This window comes from Ctenocephalides felis, unplaced genomic scaffold (genome assembly GCF_003426905.1).
Source record: "Ctenocephalides felis isolate EL2017-DRISC unplaced genomic scaffold, ASM342690v1 CF-g0.4_SCAFFOLD_00845, whole genome shotgun sequence".
NCBI lineage: Eukaryota > Metazoa > Arthropoda > Insecta > Siphonaptera > Pulicidae > Ctenocephalides > Ctenocephalides felis.
In genome coordinates, this window is record NW_020536999.1 from 69,623,499 (window position 1) to 69,640,596 (window position 17,098).

General features: G+C 31.1%; 2 protein-coding genes across 2 annotated transcripts in view; one reads left to right on the plus strand and one right to left on the minus strand.

Annotated features, from left to right (window-relative positions):
- Positions 1–4,830, minus strand: part of LOC113387954 (transient receptor potential cation channel subfamily A member 1-like) — a 136,372-nt gene extending 131,542 nt beyond the window's left edge. Inside the window, exon 1 of the mRNA XM_026625340.1 lies at positions 4,522–4,830. Within this exon, the coding sequence (XP_026481125.1) occupies positions 4,522–4,830 (309 nt within the window). The remainder of the gene's footprint in view (positions 1–4,521) is intronic.
- A 117-nt stretch (positions 4,831–4,947) lies between these two features.
- LOC113387958 (transient receptor potential cation channel subfamily A member 1-like) overlaps positions 4,948–17,098 on the plus strand; it is a 161,835-nt gene continuing 149,684 nt past the window's right edge. Inside the window, exon 1 of the mRNA XM_026625356.1 lies at positions 4,948–4,989. Coding sequence (XP_026481141.1) covers positions 4,948–4,989 — 42 coding nt within the window. The remainder of the gene's footprint in view (positions 4,990–17,098) is intronic.

Genomic DNA, 17,098 nt, shown 5'->3' on the forward strand with positions numbered 1-17,098 from the left:
TCGTCTTCTAGATCACACTAAAATATTACGGCCCTACGAGAACTCGCTTAGCTTTGAAAAATACGTTAAAATTTGCAAAAATTAGTATCGTTTTTTTGGCTTTTGTCAGAATTAGACCTTTCATCGACGATTGCTCAAAAACGCCTGAACCGATTTAAGAAATTTAAAAACCATTTGATGTATCTCAATGAGAACTATGGTCAGTTTTGTGCTACAATCGGCCGAGCCATTTCTTTGAAATTTGGAGAAAAGTGTTGAACTTTTCGTCCAAACTCAAGCACAAACTACCGAAGCGATTTTAAAAAATCAAAGATAGCGATTTTAGGTGAAAATCTACCGAACAGTTTTCTTGTAATTCGTTGTTAAGAAAAATGAGCCGATTTTTATGAAACTTTTTTTGATGATATATATGGTCTTATACAACTTATTGAAATATTACGGCCCTACGTAAAGAGTAATTTTAAAAAATCATTGAAGTTTGAGAAAATGAGTAGTTTTTTTGACGTTTGTTGAAATTAGAATTAGACGATTTACTTGGTATAACGATAGTGTACTTGGTCTTAATGAACGTACTAAATTATTAAAGCCCTACGGTAACTGGTTCAAATATAAAAATAATTGATTTTTGAAAATTTGCCTTCAGAAAATACTTCGAGTTAACGTGTTCGTTCGTTTTCAATAATGTGTGATATTGCAAATCCACTGGGAATACTTTTAATTCAAGCAGGTCTAGCCGTTACGAAGCTACGGGTGCCAAATTGTGCCAAAAATAATAATTCAGTTTTTGAACGGAGTGTGCAATTTGCATGATTCAAAAAACATTTAATTATGTTAAAAAAATAAAAAATTGATCAAATTTTTGAGAAAGCCGATCTAGCACTTTCAGAGATACCGTAAAAAAGTTAAAAAAGGTTTAACTGCGTCTGCTATTTGGCGGTCAAAAATGATCATTTTTGTATGAACGTCAAATTATGAGACATAATTTGTCTAAGTCGTCATCCAAACGTATTAGCGTTAGATCTGCTTAAGCCTTTACCACCAAAGCGTCTCAAAAAAAGAATCTGCAATGATTTACTACAAAATATAACATAACATCTAAGAAGGCGCTATCGCAGGATAGCGATCCTTCTCACGCAGTCAAATAATATATAACTGTAACAAATGTAGATGAATGTACTTTGTATAGCTTGCTATGAAAAATAAATCAAAAAAAAAAAAAATTGAGACATTTTATACAGATTTCAATGATGTACAAATTTTGTTTACATATCTATGGGTTCCGTACCTAGTTTATCCATTTGACTGCGACGCGGCGCTTACACGCTTTCCCAAATTTGTCACTTTAGCATGCAGCGCGAATGCTTTGAAAAAATTTAAAATTTTCAAACAACTTCAAAATATAAAAACAAATCAAAATTTGCAAAAGTTTTAAAATCCTCAAAATTCTTTTTTTTCAAAATTTTCAAAAAATCTTAGGCTTTTTAAAAAAAACATTTTTGGTACGGGGCTTTAACACAACTAGTAATAATTTCTCTTGCAACTTATTATCAAACATTTTAATATATATGGTTTATAATATGCTCTAACTAAATTACTCCTAGAGCAGCATCGTTTGCTGCGATATTGCATCTCAAATACAAAAATATATCGAACGCAAAAGCGCTACAAGTGCCGACATTTTTACTTACAGCATTTTAATATAAATTTCTTGAATCTTTAGAACAGTCTGTATCAAAATGGAAAAGTTGTACGTGTAAGTTAAATGGAACTGCCAATTCTTATAAAATTAGCAGCAACCTCATTTAAATTTAAAGTATCAATTTAAAATATTAGAATATACTTGATAAGAAAAATAATATTTTATCATTTGCAAAAATAATAATAATATTTAAACTTTTGAAATTATAGTTTAGGCAAAAGTTGAATTTCTTCAATATCAACTACTCCAAACCAAATATTTGAATTTTAAATCACCTGTTTTACTACTGAATCATTATTGATTTTTTATAATTAAGTTTTTGCTAGATTATATTTTTATTATATTACTTCTGTTTTCGATGGTTTGGGAAAGTTTATAATTCAATAATGCACAATATTATAATAACATTACACAGGGCCGGTCCTGGTATCCTCAGCGCCCGCATGCCATTATTTTCTTGCGCTAACCCCCTCCCCCCATTTAACTGTTTTAATAGTTCATCATTAAAATTATACAAAAATGTACATTAAATTTTTAAAATACTTTTTTATAATTCTGTGTTTTATACACAAAAAATTACATACATGTTAACTAAAAGTGCAAAAATACATTGATTTTAGATTTAAATTATTCAGATTTAGATTTAAATTATTCAGAAGATCGAGGCAATTTGTGGGTGCTTGTAATCAAATTTTGTGCTTTTTATCGTAGTAGCTATACGGAAGTATTTTTAAATTTTTATTTTCAATCCAAATTTTTCAACACATCCAATATGTTATTTATTGCTTGCAAGAATATTCTTAAATTTTCAATTATTTCTAATGCATGCTTGATATTAATATTTGGGTTTTGAAACATATTGTTTATTTATTTTGAGGATTTAATGCAATTTACTCTATTGAGCAAATCAGAGATTAATTTTTTTTTAAAACTTTCATTGTTGAACATAACAGTGCTACTTCATGTTGGATTATTTTAATTAAATTTTCCATTATTTAAAATATACAAAATTGCATCGTAAACTTCTCGTAATTGATATCGTAAGTAACGAATTGTATGTATTAATCTTTACTTTCCCATTTGTTGCTTTAAAGCGAAATGTTTAACGTATTTTAATAATATTGCCCATGGATTTATAAAATATGCAGAGAAACTATATATTTCTTGAATGACATTGAAAAAACAATATTATAAATATCATATCCAAATCTCGTTTTGGCGCCCCCTAAAGCGTGCGCCCGCATTTTTTGCATGCATTGCATTCCATGTAGGGCCGGCCCTGTCATTACACACAATACATAATATATTATAATATTAATGCTCCCAGTAACCATTCAATCTACACTAATAATTAAATAACGTAATAATAATAAATATTTTATTAAATTAAGAGAAATTCCAGCAATTTGCCTTAAAGCACGATGCTATGTACCACTAGTTTTGATTTTTCCATATCTGGTTTGATAAAATGTTTATTTTCTTATTTATCTGATTAGGGTTTACAATTTACTTGATTTACTTGAATCTGATATTTAGAGAAATTCTGCAGAGTTTTAGAACTCTGGTAAAATAAGCCATATGTTCATCCACATATTATACACACACAGTTATATATATATATATATATATATATATATATATAAGCATAAATGTAATATGAACCTCAGTTACACCTGCAAACAATTTAATCCGACATTGTCACAAACTGTTTGCTCGCCCACTAGGAAAATTAACTTGCCTCAATTTTAGTAATATACAAGCACTCGGCATATATATATACATATATATATATATATATATATATATATATATATATATACTAGATAGCCCTAGAAACTTTGTTTAACTACAAAAATATTTCTAGAAAATTTTAGTAAATAAAATAAGTAACTCATTCTGAATGTAAATTTGTGCAATAGTAGTATATAATAAATGAGGCATCTATTTAATACATATTAAGTTGATGGTTTCCACTACAACGCCGTTCCACATATACATGTGCTTGGAGCACATTGATTGCCATTGCAATTTCCAGTCTAAGTGAAATTGATATCATTTAAATTGAATTGACTCATATTGATATTCAAGATTTTGTTCTAATATTATCACGATTTTCATTAATTCATTGATTTTCTAATTTTGTGGCAAATTCGGAGTAATAATTTTTTACTTAAGTGTGACATTCTGTGAACGAGATTTCACAAACTCTGTAAAAATTTATAGGGTTTGTTATGTACCTAGTTTCCTCTTGAAGACTGTTTTATTTTTGGGTTTTAATATTGCATGCATACATCTTATTTCTCTTGCAAGCCTTTCAAAAACTATGAATTTCTTGTCCAAATCGGAAAATATTTATAAAGTAGGATAATCCTAAGATTTAGTGATTATGCATAAATCAATCGACAACTTGATGCATCTAGTTTTTTCGGCTGCAAACATTTCTTTGCCAACATCTGAGAATTATTTTAAAAATGTTTTAACGTATAGATCAAGTAAATTCAAGTTTTTCTACAAACATGAAAAAATTATGTTGAAAACTCAATGCAAACGTTCACAAAAAAGGAGATGATTGATCAGTTATCGAGCAATATAAAAGTGATCGAACTACTGAAATAACTATTATGACATAGAAAATCATCTATATCGCCTTTATTTCATACGCTTAATGGTGCATGGCCTAGTTTCTCCTTGGTTGGTGTTACAATTGATACGAGGCGCATGTAAAAAATAAGGTGCCCACATTTTTTTCAGGGTTGAGGCATTTTTTATTGCTATAAATGTGTATACCATCGGAAAGCTTGTATTTCAAACTATTTTTTTACATAGTCGCCAGATCTTTCAACGCATTTTTTCTGAGGAGTTTTCCACTTCTGAAAACCCGCTTCGAAGAACTCCACCGCCACGCCCTTGCTCAGCCTTCTTCTCCGGCGATTTGGGATGGCTTTTTTGAGTTTTGTTAGTGTCTCGCAGTACTTGTCCGAATTTATAGTGGATCCTTTAAGCATTAACTCGGTAAGCAAGACACATTTTTGGCCTCCCGCTCTTTTGCTCGTCGTGAACGTCTGTGCGTCCTTCGGAGAACTCCCTGCATCATTTGAGGACGTGCTGGACGCTGATGCAAGTTTTGCCATAAACTTCTTCCAACTGTCTATAAATTTCAATAGGTGTAAGTTTTTTTGCGTTTAAAAATCGAATGACTGAACGGATTACACACCTGGCGGTTACGGCGATTGCGCGCTCCATCGCAGATGGCTGTTAGATTGGCACTCAGCTATGCAGTGATCTTCCAGGTAGTTGGAATGAAATGGCAAGGATCAACAATGGAAATGGTGTTGCCGGATTTCTTCTAGTATCTCGCGCGGAGAGTGTACAGCATTGGGAACCTTATTTTTTAAATGACCCTCGTAGAATTGGTTTTTTATTGCTGGTGTTCTATGTTCTTGTATGGTTTTGCAGTCTTCATGCTTATGGTATTGCCTAGCTCTGTTTTGCAGTTTGGCGACAATTTTGTAGTCAAGCTTAAGAATTCATATCTATGCATTATTGGTATCTGATGCTTGGGTATTTATGTGTAAACTGAGACCTTACTCTGAATGACATGCTTCACGCATTCGTCGCCAAAAAAATTAGGTTTAGGCTGGTTGTCCGCCCGCAAGTTTTGCTTGCTTTCCAGACTGAACGTTTACGGTATGTTTCAACCATGTATTTTTTTTACAATTAACAATTCACAATTTTTTCGCTGTTAGAAATTGCTAAATAGGTACTAATGTGCAGGCCGGACGCTTCTTTCGAATAAACCCTACTTTTGGAATCGCTATGTGTTTCCGGTTATTTCTCTATCAGAATCTGCTAAGTTTTCTTTCCTTTACGGCATAAGGAATGGAATGTCCGATGTTGCCGCTGTGTGAGCAATTATTCTTCCTTTTAAAGAACTTTGTGTTGGTTTTCTTGAAGCAAACAATCCGCTTTATCAGGCGGATTGTCTCGTTGATTGTCCTTATATCAGTTTACACGACTTTGAAATGGATATGTGGTAAACCTTTTAGCGTTTTCTCATTCGATATTCCTTCCATGTACTTGTAAAATATGATTTCAATCCATTGAACCTGGACGTTAATCTTGAAAAAACTGTCTGTCGTGATGTCCATCCGTACACTTATTTGCGATCAGTGCCGCTCCCATTGATCGCTGTAACTTTTCTGCCGAAATAGAAACTGCCTCTCTCTTGCTTTGTGCCACTCGGTTGGGAGCTAGTTTTGTACGGAACGTATTAATCTTTGTGCAACATTGTAAGATTAATATCCTAAAGATCGAAGTTTGACGCCATTTCGGTACGCGTAAAATTAAATTTAGTAAAACTTAAATTTTTTAAAACACCATGATTAATCGAATTGGTTATTTCACTTGTTAAAAAACGGGATTAACAAACGCTTGTAGATTAGTACACTTAAATTTATCACTTACAACCAAAAAGGTTGAAAATAAGGAAATCAAGTTGATAGCTCATCTGACAGATATATCGCCTATGTTGGACCTATTTCTTATTTCTTAAGCAGTAAGTAGAAAATATAACAAGAAGTTTTTTTATGATAGCGAGTTAAGATAACAGTGAAGATATTAGCGCGAGAACAAAATATACATTTTTGTCAATTTTTTTGAGAAGATGTAATTTTATATCTAATCTAATAAAATATATAAAATAGATATAACATTAAGGTGGGTTTGTACTGAAAGGTTAACCACCCTTGAGAAATATTCTTTAAAATTATGAGCAATTTTATATCCGTACATTAAAATAATAGAAAAACGGTATATTGTATTTATGTGATGAAAAGAAAGAGTGTACATTTTCTCAAAAAGAAATGCATATTTTTGATCACAGTAACAATTTTTGCTTTGGGTTCAGCAGGACATAATTCAGCGTGCTTTTTTATATAGTCATATACAGTCAGTATATACCTCTGTTCATGTATGTATTTTGTTGAATAGTAGTGTCTAGTCAGTGGATCTCTCGGTTTGTTCACTACCAGTCTCAGTGCCGACGCCGGACGGCACCTAGCGCCGGAAACTCTATTTATCACGTATTATTTAAGCGAGTATAAATTTTATCATTACAAAATACATGTGACAAGGGCGTAGGAGTCACACAGGTGCATTATCACGCGCCAAGCCTCACTTGTGACGCGCACGGCTACGGCGCAGCAAACGTTTGCTGCAGACGCAAAATCACGGCATCACCCAAATATCAATGGAAGTCGTACTTGATTGATAACCGTAAAATGGTAGAATATTATTAGATCTTTTAAGCAATTTTAGTAGGTACCACTAAATGAACAAAAATGTCTGTCCCTTAGCACCGGACACTAAGTCGTCCCTTAGCGCCGGACAGTAAACATATTGATATTTCTTGTGAGAATTTACGTCATTTATTCTAATTATTCTGTTTTGTTCTGTATGAGTGCTAACGGTCACTACATACCCCCATTTTGTGTATTTTCTAGTCAAAGAAAGAAAAGCTTATGATGTATGTACCAGCTGAGAGCATCGGTGTGGCTCAGCCAAAAGGGTAGATGCATAGTGACTTTTCTTTGCAATATCTAAGATTATTTGTCAAACACATATATGCAATCATTTCAGAGTGTGGAGATGGCTACATACATCATCAATGCAAGATTTCTTTAAATGTTCGGTACTAGGTGCCACTTTTAAAATCATATGTTTTGTCATCAAGTTTGATTGATGACAAAAATAATATTAATTATTTTATATTAATAATATTAATTATTTTTAGCGAAGATTGCGTTTATGTTTATTTGATTAGTTTCTAACTTTGTTATCTAACATAAGTCACAATTTATTAAACATTTCATAAAATATTTTTTCATTTATTTATGAATAACCTTAGGTATTCGCCACTAGGGTACTTACCCCTACTTTTGTACATATTTTGCACATAGTCTTGAGGAGGTCTAATTTACATATAGTCGTGTGGTTTCTTTGTCTTCAATATGAGAAATATTGTAAAGAATTGCCATGAAGCAAGAAAATGCTTCTACATTATTAAACAGCCTCCGGTATTTGTTATTTGAGCCAAAAATTAGTACGCTTGACGGTAGTTGTTTTAGTAGTCTGTCCGATCCTGGTTTTTTTCTGCTTGGTAGCTTTTGTGCTATTGTTCTAATTCCCGAAACTATAGCCGTGTCTTTTTATAGGTTGTCTTTGTATATATCAGTAAAATTTTGAATAATCTTGTGTAAGGTTCGTCTCAGGTCTGGTTTGTGGATGTTCTCAAAGTGTGTTGCCAATATTTCATATTTATCTTTCGGTGTTGTAGCATAGTTATCAGTTAGTTTGAGTGGTGGCATGAGTGTTGATATCCGCGTTATTCTTTTGAACGGTCTGATTGCAAAATTAAAAACATTTTCGATGTCTAATGTAACTACTAGAAAGTACTTTTTTGCGCCGCCCATACATCTGGTTTCTGCAATTGCCTCCTTAATAGTTAATCGTTCTTTAAGAAAACCATTGACTGATAAGAGTTTATGTAAAGAATATTGCATCTGTTCTTTGGTGAATTATTCTTTCATACATTTTACCCGCTATATATAGCATGCTATATATAGCATTCGACTTTAGGATGACAGTGCGTCTGGTGATTTTTTTTCTCTGGCAAGAAGTACTAATCTTTGCTATGTCTGTTTTTGTGGAATAAAACATTTTTTAGACGTGTATTATATTGTGGAGGATGTCCATATCAATGCTCCTAAAACAATATTAGGAATATTATCTAATTCCGGCGTTTGACTATTTTTATCCTGATGATAAGCTTCCTTCAGCTCTTTCAGTTGCTATCTATGGAAAATCAATTAGATCATCATATGCTACCTAATAGTTTAAAACAAGTTTCATTATTATATTCAAGAGTAGTGCGCCAGTTTACACCACATCTAACTCAATAAAGACTTAATAAAGTGCTTTTCCTCTTGCATTAGTCTGCCTGTTACTCCAGTCTACTGACCATGAGTTGAATTCAGCGGCTATCATTAAAGGATGGTGTTGTTTTGCATCATCTATCAGTCGATCTAAGAAATCATCAAAATCAGATGTAGCTATAGACTAAGCGGAGCGTAACACCTTTACAAACGTATGCCATGTACTGATGCTGGTATAAATTCAGCATTGCTATTCTTATTAGCGTTCTGGTACAAAATTTTCCATTAGACCAAACAGGTTTTGTGTTACTGTATGTTTCCCAATTTCCCATAGCCGATCAGTTGTTGTTTCAAAAATTTAAAAAAAAACGGCAATATCAATTTTGATTTCGTTTAACTTAAGTAAGTCGTGTCTTGTTGTTTGTGACTGTCGGCTGTTGTGTGACCAGTTCATGCCCACACCTAATGCATAGATTAATTCGATTCACTTAGTTTCTGCTCTGAATTGATCTCTTGTTGTTTTTAATTCGACAATTTAACGATCAAATTTGAAATTTGTCATTTTGTCTGAATTGATTTCGTACCATTGATGCAGAATACCGTTTATGGGGTTTGAATGATTCAAAAAATATTCGATTCCTATTAACGGAAAGGCGTGCTGATTAGTTTTTGTCCTAGGCAAGTCAAAGGTCAGAAAGAAAATGTCAAAAATAATAATTTAATTTTTGTGATAACGGAATCCAATTATAATTAAATGTAACTAGTGCGATGCATGGCATCGTGTCTTAAGGTAAATTGTTGGAACTTTCCGTACTATGATCTTTGTGAAAATTACACAAAATGTGTACACATTATTAAAATCTCTACAAAAAATCTGATAATTTGATGTGCATAAGCCAAATAAACATTTTTGGCTGCCAAATGACATTTTTTTAAATTATTTTTATTGAGAGTCTATAACCGCTGGACCTGACTTCCCAAAAATTTAATCAGTTTTTTATTTTGTCAATACAAGTAAAATGTTTGCTGAATTATAAAAATAGGATACTCCGTTCTCCTAAAAACTGAGTTACCGTTTTTGGCACTTTTTGCCCCGTAAAGGCTAGATCTGCCTTTACCAAAAACTAATTAGCATGTCTTCTTATCAATACGAATCGAATGTATTTGAATTATTTAAATCGGGTGATCAGTGTTCCCAAAATCGTCGACGAAAATTTGTATCCGCACACACACACACACACATACACACACATACATCCATATTTTCTAAGGTATGCCAAATTATTCAGAAATCTTTGAAACGTGAAGATATAAAAAATATCATTTTCGATTTTTTAGCGATTACTATAACTTGCCCTACAGGAAGTTAATAAATGTTTTAGAAAATACAATAAAATAGTAACTAGGTGCAATAAAATAAAATAGTAAACTAGTGCATTTCATCATGCCTTACGGCAAATTGCTGGAACTTTCCGCACCGTAATGTAATATTATGAAAATACTAAATGCTTTCAAAAAGACAATTAATATACAAATAATGTTTTTTTTATTATTTGTATTTTACAGATTACAGAGCTTATAATAACCAAAACTTGATTAAGCGGAGTTATCTCATATTTCTAAGATATACAAACTAAATTGCAAAACTAAAATTATTTCTATCAAGTATAAAAGTAAACTTTAGAATTTAAACTAGAAAATTAAAATCCAAATCATTTTTGATATTTAAAACTGGTTGTTGCATGGCATCGTGCCTTACTGCAATTTGTAGGAACTTCCCGTACAGAAAATTAAAATTTTTAGAAAACTTTTAAAATTTTTTGTAAACTAAAAATAATGAGATTTTTGAAAAACTTTGACTTTTATGAAAAATTTATTTTCCAAAATTTGTTATACTTTGAATTTTTCTAAAAATTTCGAACTTTTTTTCAAAGCATTCGTGCTGCATGGCTAGGGTTTGTCGGTTGTCAAAAACCGATTTTAAAAAACAGGTTTTTGGCGAAAATTATTGAATTCGAAAACCTGTTTTTTAGTGAAAAAAGTCGGTTTTTACTGTATAAATTGAAAATGGCAAACATAGCCAAATATAAAAGATAGATGAATGCGTTTTGATTCTTGAAATCATATTGGTTTAATAGCATTTGATATCTTATCAGTCTGCAATGGTTCCGAGAAAGGTTTTGTATATATTAATTTACATTTTTATTTAATTTTTTTTTTGTTACAATTTATTTACATTTTTATACCAGTGTATATATTAATTTAAATCAGTGTGACTTCTTCTTGAAGAATTAACTTTCTCTACTCAAACTTAAAAAAAAAGTTTTAAACCTTAGCCACAAATAAAAGAACAAAAAACTTAGAATTATTATATCAAGCTTTGAAAACAATTAAGCATAATTTGGTCGCAAGTATGAGATTATTTTTTATTTCAGGAAATTTTGTGAATAAACAAAGAACACGTCTAAGTAGCAATTCGATAGATGTTCTCAGTTTTTTGAAATCATATTTTATTGAACAAAAAAAAAAAACAATTAGAATGTTTAAAGTTACATAATTAAAATTTGCGTGGAACAGACAATACCCGAGTTTAGCTTAATTGTTTTCAAAACTAAAATTGATATTAACATGAATGTATCAACATGTATTTAATATTAATTTAATGAATGTTTTTTATTTAAAAATCTAATGTTTTTATTTATTGAATAACTTTTCTTTCACTATGATAAAAATATTTTTATTCTTATATGTGAAAATGGTACTTGAATAACGAATGATTATTTTCAAAGTTATTTAATCAAGATAAACTATTATTTTTTAGTTCTACTAATTAAAATTAAAATAATTTTGCTTACTATCCATAAAATTGAACAATCAATAAATTCAGTCAAATACTGCTCTAAATAAAACTGAATTTGCGGATAAACTACAGAATATCTAAACAAAAATTTATTTGCTATATAAAATTCGAAAACCGGCAAAAACCGGTTTTTTGTAAAATTAAAATTCGAAAACCGGTTTTCTAAAATGTCGCTTTTTGTATAAACCCTATGCGTGGCTGTTTCAGAGAAGAAATATCGAAGCGCGAAAGCCATTCATTCATAGCCTTTATTAAAATTTTTTTGAAATATTTGATAATTTGATGTCATATGTACATCATTTTCGACCGACATTTTTTTTTCTTTGTTCACTCGGTCTCTGAAACCTTCGCAAAAATTTAAACGGTACTTTAATTGTCAATACAAATAAAATGTATTTTGAATTATTCAAATCGGACGCTTCATTCTCAAAAACTGAATTATCGTTTTGGGTTCTTTTTAGTATCTATCTTCGAAACGGCAATACCTGCCGTTGACAAAAACTAATCAGTAAGTTTCCTAATCATTACGTTTCCTAAAAATTTGTACCCACACACACACACGTACATCCATTTTTTGTAAGGTATGCCAAAATGTTCAAAAACCAGCTAAATTTATTATTGCCTCAAGGCACGATGCAATGCACCTCTAAGATTTACAAATCTTCAGGCTTGATTAGCTAATCTCATTGATTGATTGTTCAGGCATGTATATTTCACATATTGTTAAGTTTTTTGTACAATACGATCATCGACCAATTTAATAAGTACTTATGTGAGAAATAGTTATGAATATAAAATTATAAAAACTATTGGATGAAAATATAAACAATTTAATAATTACAAAATTTTATGATAAATAAAAATGACAAGTTATATTGTTTTTCGATGTCTAATCTGCTTGATTCCCCCTACACTCCCTGCCCAGTGTTGACCTCACAGTTTAAAAAAATACAGGGAAACACGTTACAAGCATATGGTGGGAAGCAGATTATAGCACTGTTGTGGTACTGGTAAATTAGTAGTTCATCCAATGGAATAAAGTGACAGTTTCGTCGGCAGATCCACCGTATGGTAGGTAATTCGACTTTCCATCATCTTCATACTCTGCATATGGTTCTGAATATAAATCACGTGGAAAATTTCCTGAGCCTCGATGTCTTGGTGAACTTAGAAGATTCAGCTTCGATCTACTGTATTAATTTTTATTTCTACAATATTTTGTGTAAACAGATGGCGCTCTATAAGAATATGAATTTTTGCAATGATTAAAATAATCTTGTCGACTTCAGTAGCCCTTTGAATCATACATCGAATTATCGAATCGGATGTGATTCGAAGGAAAGCGTATTAAAGAGTCATCATCTTGACAATATGCAGTCACAAAGTCTTTTGCATCAAAAGACGATTTGGTGAGTTAACGGACAAGGAGAGGTTGAATTGCGATTCCAATGACCATTTGATAGTGCATTCAATTCATGATCCAAGGTCTAGGTCTAGGCTCAGAATAAATATTTGTGTCAGCAATAAACACTGAGGTCTGGGTATACAAAATGGGAATACCAACAGAAGTCCGATGTCAGGTAGTTAATGCTTTAACTACGATAAACCGAGGACTGGACGTACCTTATAAGTAGTCACGAAAAACCAGTGATTATATTGCTGCATCAAAATCTATATTTTTTAAATCCCCAAAAAATGCTCTATCTCTGTCTTTATCTCAAACGTCATGGGTCACCAGTGTGGGAAATAATTATGAATATAAAATTATAAAAACCATTGGGTGAAAATATAAACAATTTATTAATTGCAAAATTTTATGATAAATAAAAATGACAAGTTTTATTGTTTTTCGATGTCTAGCCTGCTTGATTCCTTCTACACTTATAATTTTACAATAATTAGTAATCAGTCATTAATCTTTAAAAAACTTTTATTTTTATTGCTTATTGATTATTTTTATTTCTCGAATAATAAATTGCGGTATCAGCAGTTTGCTTTAAGGTACGATGCCACGCACCAATAGTTTTTATTTAAATTATATGTTATTTAGTTGTTACTGCAATCATGTATAGTTTTGTATGATTTTGGTTAAAAGACTACATACAATTACTGATTGTATAAATGAATTATTGTCTTGATTTGTTTTAATTCGAAGTATTAGCTGTTTAGTTACTAATTTATTAACAAAATTAGTATTTGTATATTCATACAAACAATATTTTATCTGATGCTTTTACAATTAATGACGATCCTAACACAAAATTCTCAAATTACCGAAAATTAATGAAAGGTGTCAGTTACCAAAACAATATTATATAAACCTGCGCATCTGACCCTTTTTTTATTACTAGATCTCGTTTAAAACCACAATACCAAAATTATTCTGAAAAGGCATTCAACAATTAATAATCCACTGAAAATTAAATTAATTGGCGCTGTAATTAAATTAAATGATTTAATTAAAACGGTACTAACATGGCAATTAGGGTTTACAATAAATATATTAAAAATTCTTTAGTTATAAATCTGCGTAAGCTTTTATTATAAATAAATTTTAATTGATTATACCGAGTTATATTCTCTATTGTTGTGCGTTATAGTAATTAGTAATTAATTTGTTAAGTTATAGTAATCGCAAAAAAATCGAAAATGAAATTTTTTATATATGTTTACGTTTTAGAGGTTTCTGAACATTTTGGCATACCTTAAAAAAATGGATGTATATGTGTATGTGTGTGTGTGCGGATATAAATTTTCGTCGACGATTTCGGGAACACCGGTCATCCGATTTGGATAATTCAAAAAACATTCCATTGGTATCTACATGAAGACGTGCTTATTAGTTTTTGGCACAGGCAGGTCTAGCCGTTCCGAAGATACGGGGCAAAAAGTGGCAAAAACGGCAACTCAGTTTTTAAGAGAACGGACCGTCCGATTTTAATAATTCAAAAAACATTTTACTTGCATTGACAAGATGAAGCACTTACTGAATTTTTGGGAAGGCAGGTCTAGCGGTTATGTACTCTCAATAAAAATAAGTTTAAAAAATGCCATTTGGCGGTCAAAAATGTTCATTGGACATATGTACATCAAATTATCAGTTATTTTATAGAAATTTCAATAATGTTTACACATTTTGTGTAAATTTTCAATTTTAAAATTCACGTATATGGTTCAAACAAATGTCCTCGACATTCGTATGAAATAACCGATTTGAATAATTTAAAAGACATTCGATTCGTATGGATAAGTAGACATGCTGATTAGTTTTTAGATATAGACAGGTTTAGCAATTTCGAAAATACGGGGCAAAAAGAGCCAAAAATGGTAATTCAGTTTTTGAGAGAACGATGCGTCCGATTTTAATAATTCGGAACACATTTTACTTATATTGACTGAACAAAATACTGTTCAAATTTTTGGAAAGGCAGATTCAACGGTTGATGACTCTCAATAAAAATAAGTTAAAAAATTGCCATTTGGCGGTCAAAAATGTTCGTTGGACATATGTACATCAAATTATCAGATATTTTATACAGATTTTAATAATGTGTACCCATTTTGTGTAAATTTTTTTGGGTTCCGTACCAAGATTTTTAATTACGGTACGGGAAGTTCCAGCAATTTGCCTTAAGGTACGATGCCATGCGCCCCACCAGTTTATATGTTTCCAATGAGAAGAATTAAATGGATTGATAGCCGTATATAAGTAGCGTCAGGGCTGAGTGATAATATACGAATTTATAATTTTTTCTAGTATTATGCCTGAACAAGACAAAATCTGCAAGAACAAAAAATATACGAAAAATCGTTTTTAAATCTCAGCTTTGATTACGATTGCTATCAAGTTGAATACAAATTACAAATTTCATTGAAATTAAAATGACCCTAAATAGTGTAATTCCAAATGGCTGTTGAAAATAAAACAAAACTTATTGCCCGGAAAAGTTTCCTTTCAGTTTGATGTTCACAAGAAATGTTATATTAGCATAATAAAATAGTCGGTTTTACGTCATAGATTTATTATTTTGCGGTTTTTTGTTTGTGAATATTTTATCGCATACAAGGTATCGATCTGCAAGTTAAAAATATCTATGAAGTGATTCAGGTAATACAACATAATTTATCAGGATTATGTTCCTATTCCAAATAGATTTGAGGATGCATAAAAACATTCTAAAGCTAAAGTGTATGGACACTTTACTATATAAAATCGTCCTAGTTCTGGTAGTAAATTTATATGACATTTTATAGTACTTTTCAAAAAAAAAAAACAGTTATACTTATTTTTAAATTCCTATTTTATTATTTAACCGTGATATGATAATAGCGCGGTCAATTTAGACCTAAAATCATGGTGAAGGTTGCAATAATTCATAAAGGGCAAAATTTTGGTAAAATTGCTTTAAATACTCAAAAGTTCTCATTGATCCGGTCCGAGCTGGAAAATTGTATAAAGCCGAGTGAAAACGATTGAATCTGGTTATAATATCAATATATAGATAAAAATCATTGAGAAATCAAACACCATATCATTTTGTCCGTACTTCCCCTAAATTGTTGAAGCGTCAACAGTGCTTTTTTTAATACCTATTTTGCTCGATGTTATATTAATAGTTTTTAATACAAGTTCAAATTATATGCATAACTTTTTATATTGTCATAGGGACGAAATTGTTGAAGGCTTAATAGTGAAATAATAAAATAATAATATTTTTTTAATCTATAGGGCTTTATTAGTTTTGGGATATCATACAGTTTAGTAAAACATCATTTATCCGTAAAACGCGACGCGGCGCTTACGCGCTTTTATAGTTTGTCTCTAGTAGCTAAAGCGGTACGAGTACTCTCATAAAAGTCCTTTTTTTAATTTTATATCTCTCAAAAATCAATTTTTTTTAAAGATCAAAAAAATTTAATCTTTTTTTAAAAAAAATAATTTTTGGTACTGGAAGTCCCAGCAATTTGCCTTAAGGCACGATGCCATACACCGCCAGTTTTTTTTTAACTTCCCGAAGGAGAAGATTATGTTTCCATCAACAAATCCGATTCGCTAATTTCATGTTTGCTCGACGTTTCAAGCCATTCTGAATCGAATGAGACCAAATTTGGAAAATATATGTGTGTGTATGTGTATGTAAACAGATTTTTCTCCGTAAATCGACGTTTTCTCAAAAACGGCTGGACTGATTTCAAAAATTTAAAAGCCATTCAATGTATCTCGATGAAGACTATTGTTTGTCAGTTTTGTGCGACGGTCGGCCAAGCCGTTTCTTTATAAATAGCATAAAATTGAAAAAAAATTTGTCCATATTTTAGCCCGCAATTCTTAATCGATCTTGAAAATTTAAAAACCGTTCGAAAGATATTGGTTGGGAATCGTGCTGATTAGTTTTTGCTCAAAATCGGCCGGGCCGTTTTCTTGTAATAAAGTGTTAAATTTTTTTTGGCGGTTTCTATTATTATTTGTGAAGCTATTTGATGCATCTCGATGAGGATTATCGTGTGTCAGTTTTGTGCGACGATCGGCCGAGCCGTTTCTTTATAATTTGGAAAAGAGTGTTAAAACTTTCGTGCACATTTAAGCTCATACTAGCGATATTATTT